The 10,644-nt window shown below is 44.4% G+C and overlaps 1 protein-coding gene across 1 annotated transcript in view; it reads right to left on the reverse strand.

Annotated features, from left to right (window-relative positions):
- Positions 1-10,644, reverse strand: part of Armh3 (armadillo like helical domain containing 3) — a 181,922-nt gene that overhangs the window by 71,667 nt on the left and 99,611 nt on the right. Inside the window, exons 21-22 of the mRNA XM_021151523.2 lie at positions 1,356-1,438; positions 498-624 (exon numbers count right to left, since the gene is read on the reverse strand). Of these exons, the coding sequence (XP_021007182.1) occupies positions 498-624; positions 1,356-1,438 (210 nt within the window). The remainder of the gene's footprint in view (positions 1-497; positions 625-1,355; positions 1,439-10,644) is intronic.

The following is a 10,644-nucleotide window of genomic DNA, read 5'->3' on the forward strand; positions in this document are numbered from 1 at the left end:
GCATCAGCTCCTGCTCCCTGACCTGTCTGAGTTCCAGTCCTGACTTCCTTTGGTGATGAACAGCAGCATGGAAGTGTAAGCCGAATAAACCCTCTCCTCCCCAACTTGCTTCTTGGTCATGATGTTTGTGCAGGAATAGAAACCCTGACTAAGACACTTGCCTAGCATACAGGATGTAATCCCTCAAGGTTGCTGTCCACCTTGTATTTTGAGACAGGTACTCTCAATGACCTGAAGCTCACCAAGTAGGCAAGGCTAGATGGCCAGTACACCCCAGGGATCTATCTATCAGGTTGGTTTCTGGAATTCACAAAGATCTGTCTGCCTCTTTCATTTGAGTGCTGGAATTAAAGTCATTCACTATCATGCCTGGCTCTGATCTACTTATTTCTATACCATACAAAGGTACCGTCCAACTACAGAGTCTTTTGTAGCATTTTCCTGTTACTTACTGGACAGGGGGCAGAGAAAGACAAGAAAAGAGCAGAAGAGCTTACCCATGGAGTACAGGTTGTCAAAGCTCTGGTGCATGCGGATAATTTCATAGTAAAGCTCATCGTAGCTGCTGGGGGTCGGCAGGAATGTGTCACCGTATGTGATAAACATATTAAATAGGTTCACAATCTGAAAAAGAAGCAATAGCCCATATCCAGGCATCAAGCTGGGAAGATCAGAAAAGCATTACCAGTGGTATGCTGTAGGCATCTCTTTTGGTTTCCAGATATACACTATTTTGGGGACCTTGTAAATTGGCTGTAAAACAATTATTAAAAATTCACTGATTCTTACTTATTCTTTACCTTCACTCAGTGTGCTCTGAAAACTGAATCATGCATGTAGAGAGGATATCATATGATAGGGTGTGGCCACATGTCTCAACCCTACATGACTTTGTGGTTATGCTGAGAGCTGAAAATTGGCAATCTTGGGCATAGTTCTGCAAATTGCAGATACTATAAAATCAGGACATTCATCCCCACCAAATACTCAACATTTACAAGCTGTATAGACAACTGATAGCTATGATACCTCCTTCTCCCCTGAATTACTAGCCAGATAAACATTTCTATGTACCCTTCAGAAGCTAAGTACAATGATGATAGATCCACTTATCTGTCCAGGAGGCCCCTAGAAAACTTACTATTCCCCACATAGAGACTGCAAGAGCACAGTAGAGATTCTTAGCTGGAACCAAACTCATTGCTCATAGAGATGTAACCTGTATCTATACCTCCCAGGTCAAATCCATAAGGAAATACAGCTTAGATCCCAGACCTTGGCTCCCATTACAAACCAGCCCATTTCTGCCTTAGTATACTGGCCTTAGAAAAACAAATATTTTTATTAATACTCACCATAAGGGCCAATGTAAAAATGTTGTGCTTGGCCAAAAGTACAGTTTCATTTGACATAAGGAACTTCAGCAAGTTTATCAAGGCTTTAGAGAAAAAACAACAACAAATTATTCAAATAATAATCAATATAATCAATAAAAGTAAGTAAGGGCCAGCACAATGGCTCAGTGGCATCACTGAGTGTGATGACCACAGTGGCTTCAGGATGCACTTAGTAGGAGGAGAGAACTGGCTCCCACAATGTGTCATCTAACCTCCACACGTGTGTACACATGGATGTGTCCACATACAATACACACACACACAAATAAATAAATATAATCAAGCAGTAAATAAATAAAAGCAAAATAGCTCTATAGAAACCCACAGGTCGGAAGAGTCTCAGGAGCCAAGGCTTTCCTTTATTATTAACATGCATTTGTGCATACGAACGTGTGCACGTGCACTCGAGAGCGAATTTATGACCTGAAGGTAGTAAAGAGTGATAAGGAGTGGAAGAGGTGTAAAGGGAGGGGTGGGAAAACAAGAGGACTACTAGGATATATGTATGTGACATGAAAGTGGAATCAACTCTTCAGCGGGGAGAAAGGAACCAGCTAGGGGGGAAGAAAGCCATCCTTTGGTATGGCAACTAAAAAAAAAAGGAAGACAGAAAAGAAACACACAATACTTAGACTCAATTAGAGGTTATAGTGTGCTATTTCAATACATGCAGTAAGAAAAAAAAAAAAGACCAAGTCAGAGTAATTAGTATTTCCTTTTCCTTGTTACTTATGTTTAGAGCCTTTGAGCTTTTGAGAGCTTCCAAGTTTTAAAAAGCTAAAAATTTTTAAAAGTTAAAAAAATTTTGAAGCTAGGAAGTGATGGCGCACACCTTTAATCTCAGCACTTGGGAGGCAGAGGCAGGCGGATTTCTGAGTTCGAGGCCAGCCTGGTCTACAGAGTGAGTTCCAGCACAGCCAGGGCTACACAGAGAAACCCTGTCTCGAAAAAAAATTTTTTGAAAGTTAAAAATTGACAAAAAGAACCCCCCTGTGTATGTTTATGTAAAATAAGTTGTTGTAAAGCACAACCCTTTCACATGGTATTGAAACACTAGCACCTAGTTTTCTATCCAGGTGCCTTCCAGTGCCCATTACCCAACAGTTCTCTGACCTCCCCAATTACCAGTGTCTAGTAATCAACACTCTACATTAAGATCAAATATTTTTTAAAACTTCCATATCTACGAGAATATGGTATTTGTCTTTCTGTGTCTGGCTTATTTCACTGACATACATCCCCTAATCCCATACCACTTTTCATTTGGCTACAGATGACAGGATTTATTCTTTCTTGGGCTGAGTAATATCCCACTCCTCTGTACACAATTTTTTTGGTAGTAAGGGGAAGCTGTTGGGGTTAGAATGAAAATGACCACAAATAGACTAATACATTGAAATGTTTGGTCCCAGCTGGTGGTACTGTTTGGGAAGGATTAGGAGGTATGGCCTTGTGGCAAGAGGTGTGTCACTGGGGGTGGGCTTTTAAGCTTTCAAAGCGCTGACACCACTCCCAGCATGTTTTTATCTGCCTTCTGCTTTTGGATCAAGATGTGAGCTCAGCTGTTCCTGCTGCTATGCATTTGCTCAACATGCATGGACTCTTATGCTGGCTAGTTTGTTTTATGCCCATTTGACATACATTATCTGAGTTATCTGAGAGAAGAGACCCTCAATTGAGAAAATGTGTCTGTAAGATTGGGCTGCAGGCAAGCCTGTAGGACATTTTCTTAATTAGTGACTAATGGGGGAGGGCACAGCCCCACAGTAGGTGGGGCTAATCCTGGGCTGGTGGTCCTGGGTTCGATAAGAAAGCAGGCTGAACAAACCATGAGGAACAAGCCAGTAAACAGCACCCCTCCATGACCTCCATATGTCCTCCTGTCTCCAGATTCCTGCCCTGCTTGGGTTCCTTCCTGACTTCCTCTGAGGAACAGTGACACAGAAACTTAAGCTGAATACACCCTTTCCTCCCCAAGTTGCTTTGGTCATGGTGTTTCACCACAGCAGCAGTAATCCTAAAACAACTCTAAATTAAGGAATCATGGCCCAGTAAAATAATGGCTGGTTATGGTTTTGTCACAGAGTAGAAGAATAAGACAGGAACAGAAGACAGTCCAACTCATAGCCCAGGCTAACCTCAAATTCATGATCTTTCTGCCTCTGTCTCTGAGTGCTGGGATCACAGAAACACGCTACCATATTATACCATATAAATCTATGTGTGTATATATCACAAACACATGCATGGGGGTGATGGTGGCTGACCTCCAAGTTACTGTATAGCTGAGAATAATGCATGCATGGGGGTGGTGGTTGCTGACCTCCAAGTCACTGTATAGCTGAGAATAATGCTCCATTTGAGAGAGCCCAGAGCCATGTTAAGTCCTAAGGATGTGTTCCACCACTGAGCTACACCTCCAGACTCCTGTCCATTTTTAACTGCACCTTCAGTCCATTCCTCCATCCATGTGTAAAAGAGAATCTCATGGAGCCCAAATCAGCCTCAAACTTGTTTTACATAGAGGCTGGTCTTAATTCTTGATCTTCCTGCGTCCACCTCCCAAATGCTAGAATTACCACATCTGAAACTCTTGTTCACTTTTAAATTGTATGATTTTGTTATATTTTTTGAGTTCTATATAACTTTTCGGTATTCATCATTTGTCTGGAAGTCAGAGAGATGGATCAACAGGTAAAAGTCTAACAGAGGACCCAAGTTTGTTTCCCAGCACCTATGGGAAGTGGGGCTTTCACAATTTCCTATAATTCCAGCTCCCACGGAACCCAATGCTCTGGCCTCTACCACCACCCATACACATAATTTTTAAAAATAATATAGACACACACACACACACACAGAGTCTCACTATGAAGCCCTGGTTGGCCTTGAGCTCACAAAGATCCTCCTGCCTGTTTGCCTAGTGCTGGGATTAAAGGTCTCTACCAACATATCCAGCTCAAAAAAGAAATTGTTCAATTTGGTAGATGAACAGTTTGACAATCTCTCTCCCATTTTGTGGGCTGTCCACATTACTTCTATTTTTGCTATGTATAATCTAATATAATCCTATTGCATATTATTTGCTTTTATTGTATGCATTCTTGCAGCCTTTTATTTATTTGCAATAGTGGAGATAATACCTTGGGCTTTGTACCTGCTAAGTAAATCTCTTCTATACAGTCCTTTTTGTTTGGTTGGTTTTTGCTTTTTGTTTTTTGAAACAGGGTTTCTTTGTGGGTTTTTTGTGCCTTGGCTGTCCTGGAACTCACTTAGTAGACCAGGGTGGCCTCAAACCAACAGAGATTCTTTGCCTCTGTCTCTGCCTCTCTGCCTCTGCCTCTCTCTCTGCCCCTCTGCCCCTGCCTCCCGAGTGCTGGGATTAAAGGTGTGTACCACCACTGCTCAGCTACAGTTTTCTTTTTAGTGTGTGTGTGTGTGTGGATTCTGGTGACTCAAGCTCAGGCCCTCACACTTGCTCAGCAGAGCAGTACATTAGCCCTTGACACACAACCCCCAGCTCTTAATGTTTTTATTTTGAAACAGTTCTAAGTTGCCTGAGTTGGCCCTGAACTTACTCAGGAAAATGGCTTTGACTTGGCTAGATGGAGTAACAGGCCTGTACCACTAGGCCCAAGGTCTTTTAAAAGCAGACTAAAGACTAGGTAATGTAGTTCAGTGCTACACAGTCTGTCTAGTAGAGGCAAGGACCTGGGTCTCCCTAGCATAGATTACCAGGTACATTTTTAAAAAGTGGGCCAGTGTGGTAGCACACCCATCTTAGAACTTGGGTGGGAAGAACAGGATTATCAGGATACACAGTGATAAAGTGGAAGTTTCTGGTTGGGTCATGTGATGCAGACTCATGTGAAGTTTTGCTGAGGAAAGACCCAAGGGAAGACACATGCCATATGGAGAGAGGAGAAATTAAAGACTCAACGGACAGTGACGGTTCACTAGCCTTGCGACACTTTGTTGGTCTCGCATTTTCCTCTTGGCAGATCTTCATTTTGCTGCTGATTTGGGGTACTCTGTCAAATGGTAATTGGAATTGCCCCAGAAACTACTTCCACATCTCCTTGTCCTATTTACCATCTTTCCTCTCCTACCTTTGGACTGTGGGCTAGAAGGGGTGTGTGTGTGTCTCAAAGCATTTGAGACACCTTCTTAAAAGTTGATTTTGAAAAATCTAAGGCAACAGGTGGCACCCAGTGTAGCTAAGGCAGGGAGAGTAATTCTGCTTCGGATGTGGTAGAGGAAAGGTCCTCAGGTTATAAGGGTCAACAATGTTCTTTAAGGAGATTGGCAAAGCAGCAGCTACTGTGGATGGGAGGCCTCCTACCCTGTCCCAGGGGGGTTTTGGGTCTGTTTCATGGTTTTCATGTATAAAAAGACTAGGGGGAAGCTGACAAGTCTCTCATGTCAGAGACGACTGCTGAGTGGGCTAGGCACAGTTTGGGAACAGAGGTGAACTTGGGAAGCAGAGAGCCAGTGGGAGGGGGACAACAGTGCAATCCAGCCTGTGCTACATGACACCATGTTACAACAAACCCACTGATCTTCCCAGGCGCACGGCTCCTTACCTTCCCATTTAAGGTTTTAAAACATCTACTTTTTCTCACCGTTTCTTACAAGCAATTAAGCTCAGAGATGTGACTGCTAAACTGACATCTTAGTGTTCCAAATCCACTCCCACATGGTGATCTCCCCATCAAACTTTCCCAATTTACAAGCAAACCAAGGGTCCTCCCACCTCCCACGACCAGCATCTCCTGCCCTCCCACCTCCCACGACTAGCATCTCCTGTCCACATCTGTTCCAGACATCAGTGCTGGTAGAGCCATGTAGATATCTGAATGCTTACCAGCCGTGGCAGCCACACTGAAGAACCCAGAGCAGCACTACTACCCTGTGGGAAGACAGCTCATCAAAAAATGAAAAAGTCCCGTCAGGTGAGCTGGCACACGCTTGTTACCCCAGCTACTTTGGAGACTAGGCTGAGCCAAAGTCTAGGCTTACAGAAGTGACTTACTTACTGTGACTGTATTTAAAGGGCTGGCCTTGGGAGAAGAGGCAGAAGGACTGTTGTGAATTTTAGGCTACCTGGGCTATATAATGAGTTACAGGCCAGCATAGGTTATTGAATGAGACTCTTAAAAACAAAAATCAACCAACCAACCCCCCCCCCAAATCCTGGCAACATAGCTCAAATTTTCCTAGCGTGCTCAATGCCCAGTACCAGAACAAGAAAAAAATGTTTTTTATTAATTTTTTTAAAGATTTTTTTCATTGTGTATATGTGCACCTGAGTGTCTGTGCCCTCAGATCCCTGGAAGCTGGAGTTCCAGGTAATTGTTAGCTGTCCAACTTGGGTGCTGGGACCCAAATTCAAGTCTTCTGCAAGAGCATCCACCATTCCTAACCAGTGAACAACCTCCAGCCTCTAGCCTCCCGCCACCTGGGGGGTGGGGTAGGACGGGATCTTAAGCATTCTGGTTCAAATGAAAGTGTAGCTTGTTCTGTCCACTCCCAGCAACATTTACCAGAAAAAATTTTCTTTGCCTGACATTCAGGAAAGAGATTGCCCAAACTAAGCAAGTGCTGTCAAGTTCCTAGGATAACTTTGCAACTTTAAACAAGTTTTTGCAAGGAAAAAAAAAAAAAAAAAGATGTAGTTGCCTTGTTACTCATTCACCTCAGACAGCAGTCCCATCCTTCCTAACACTAGGACCCTTTACTACAGTCCCTCATGCTGCAGTGCCTCCCAACCAAAAAAGTATATCATTGCTACTTCAAAACTGTAACTATGCTACTGTTATGAATCATAACATAAATATCTGCGTTTTCCAGTGGTCTTAGGCACCCTCTGTAAAAGGGTCAGTTGACCCCTGAAGGAGCTTTGACCACACATTTGATCATGAATGGGATCCGACTTCCCTCTGTGCCCAACCTGCCTCACCCCTCTGTGCCCATCCTGCCTCACCCCTCTGTGCCCATCCTGCCTCNCCCCTCTGTGCCCATCCTGCCTCACCCCTCTGTGCCCATCCTGCCTCACCCCGTACCCACTGCCCAGCCCTTTTTAGTGGGAAACGAGGAAACCAGCTGAAGCCTACAGTTCTCTTGCGGAGCTGGGATTATAAGCATGCATTTGACACCTGATATGTGGTGCTGGGATTTGAACTCAGCTCCAAATGATTGTGCAGCAAGTTTTCTTAAGTACTAAATTATTTCTCTAGTCCGTAATTGAGTTAAGTTTTTGAGACAAGATTTCAAGGTAGCTCAGGCCAAACTGGAATTCATAATCTTCTTGCCTCCGCTTCCCCACCAAGTACAGGGATTATAGGAGCACACACCACACCTGGCTTCACTGATTTTTCTAAAACTACATCTTTTTTTGGACAGCCAAGAAGTCCACTCTCCCATGCTGCCTGTACTTTGTGTGAAGTTCACTGTTCTTAGAGAAGGGCTATGTGCTTTGATTTGGAACAGCAGGGAAAGATGAGTGAAGTGACTGTGCAAAGACGGTCTGCCACACAACAGTCCTCACATGTAGTCCTCTAGGAGTTACTCAAACAGCAGACAAGGACAGTAGAGGCTGGCTGCGCCTACATTCTGTTCTAAAGGTTCATTATTCCCCTCAAAAAGCAAGGAGATAGAGATGAAGAAGGCAGACAGCCTGATTCATGTGCTCTCCTCCTGTCTGGAGGAGAGTTCTCTAGGGTTTGGTGTTAGAAAGGCCAATGATAGGCAGCTTGCCTTTGTGATGGTATCTGTTAACAAGTGACCTCATGGACTGGACCCAGGCAGGGGTCGGGGAAGCTCTACAGGTGCCCACAATACATCACACACAGTCTTCTCAGCTCCTACTAGTAGCTCTGAGAATACAGGCTAGTTGGGTAAGACCCACATAAAATGACTAAGCTCAGTCCAAACCTCTGTCCTTGCTGAAGATCACCTTGCTCAGCTATTTTGATAGAGTGCTGTGGTTGTGAGATTACAGCTGGCCTTGATCAGCATCCCAGAAAGAAGTGTCTGTTGGGAAAACCTATGTCCCAGGATAATCCATCTTATCTTGAACAAACAATTTCAAACAGGGGAGACTACAGAACCACACAGCCCTTTAGGGCTGCAGCAATTTCCTCATTCCAAAGCCCCTCACCCCACCGTTATACAGGGTTCTTCGATTTCCCAGAGGAGAGAGGCTAATACCCACTGTGTGTGCTAATCAACATCTGAAGATCAGACTCTGCCCGCTCTTCTCCCTCAATCACAGCACTCACAAAAGTCCTGTGAATAGATGAGCTCCTAACAGACTTCACTAACTCACAGGAGACAAGAGAAAGAGAGGGTAGAGCAGGAGGAGTAGAGAAAGACATGGCTCTTAACACAGCCACTCAAGAATAGCAGCGATGCGGCTTCAGCAGTGCCTGTGTGGTAATTAACGAGCACCAGACCCGGAGGATGGGAACTGGGAACAGTTTTGTTCCTGTGATGACTTCCGACAGTCAGGATCCCTGGGAGTCAGAGTTAGGGATGACAACATAATAAGAAGAAGAGCGTAATTCTAGCACAAGCCAACAGGCAATTTGTGTCCAAACTGATGCAAATACAGGAAGAGCAAATCAGTAGGGAAGTCAGTCTAGCATGGATGCTTGAATGTATGCTAGATGCTTTGTGTGTAAGTACTGCAAAGACATGTTTGTCCCTGTGATTCAGGTCACACGTCAGTCTCCTGTCGTCCAAAGGGCACTAGGAAGAAAATAAACCCCTAGAACAGCAGTTCTCAATCTGCCGGCTGAAACCTCTTAGGGACTCTCACCATGTTGCCTAAGACCATCAGAAAACACAGATAGTTATATTATGATTCATAATCGTAGCAAAATTACAGTTATGTAGTTGCAACAAAAATAATTTTATGGTTGGGGGTTATCACAACATGAGGAATGGCATCAAAGGGCCGCAGCGTTAGGAAGGTTGAGAGCTACTGCCTTAGATGGTATTTCTTTTTGTTTGTTTGTTGCAACACTGGGAACTGAACCTGGTACTACTCACACACTAGGCAAGTGGCTGAGCTACTGAGTCTAGCTAGAGGGATCTTTCACAGGCAGATAAAATGAACAAAGCAACCTTAAACTTGGCTCCAAAAAACCTAATACCATAATCCCTTGTGGGAGTTTGAATATGCTTGGTCGAGGGAGTTGCACTATTAGGAGATGTGGCCTTGTTGGAGTAGGTATGGCCTTACTGGAGGAAATGAGTGAATGAGTGAGTGTGGATGTGAGCTTTGGATATGGATGTCCTAGCTGCCTGGAGGTCAGTGTTCTATCTGCTTTTGGATGAAAATGTAGAACTCTCAGTTCCTCCAGCCCTATGCCTGCCATGTTCTCGCTTTGATGCCAGTGGGCTGACCTCTAAATCTATAAGCCAGCCCCATTAAAATGTTGTCTTTTGTTAGTTGCCTTAGCCATGGTGTCTCATGGGAAGGTCCTACCATCTGTAAGTGCTGCTTTCACCTTGGTCATCTCACTGACTTCACGTATCACATCCTCTGGGCAGACAGCACCAGACATATCCTCTTCCCCCTTCAGACTTTCAGATTTACAACTTCCCTCATACTAAGGCTGAGAATAAAATTCCAGAATTTAGGCTCTCAAGAGGTCATTTAATCCAATTTCTCATATTTTAGAAAAGAAAAATGCACACCCATTTCCACCCACTAACGGTGAGCCAATTTCACTGGCTTTAGAATCACCATGGAAACACACCTCTCTATATGTCTTATAAGGTGTTTCCAGAAAGGTATAGCTAAAGAGGGAAGACATATTCAATGTGGGTGGCAGCATTAGGGGTGGGACCCTGGATCCTGGACTGAAGTAAAAGAAGCAACAGTACTCACCTCCCCCCCCCCCGCCCCCTGCAGACACACACTGAGACTAGCTACCTCACTGGCCTGCCACTGAGCCTTCTATGCCATCATGTCCTCTATCCCTAAAATAAACCTTCCTCCCTGTACTGGCTGGTTTTGGGTGTTGACTTGACACAGGCTGGAGTTATCACAGAGAAAGGAGCTTCATTTGGGAAGATGTCTCCATGAGATCCAGCTGTAAGGCATTTTCTCAATTAGTGATCAAGGGGGAAAGGCCCCTTGTGGGTGGCACCATCTCTGGGCTGGTAGTCTTGGGTTCTATAAGAGAGCAGGCTGAGCAAGCCAGGGGAGGCAAGCCAGTAAGGAACATCCCTCCATGGC

The sequence above is a fragment of the Mus caroli genome, chromosome 19 (genome assembly GCF_900094665.2).
Source record: "Mus caroli chromosome 19, CAROLI_EIJ_v1.1, whole genome shotgun sequence".
Classification (NCBI taxonomy): domain Eukaryota; kingdom Metazoa; phylum Chordata; class Mammalia; order Rodentia; family Muridae; genus Mus; species Mus caroli.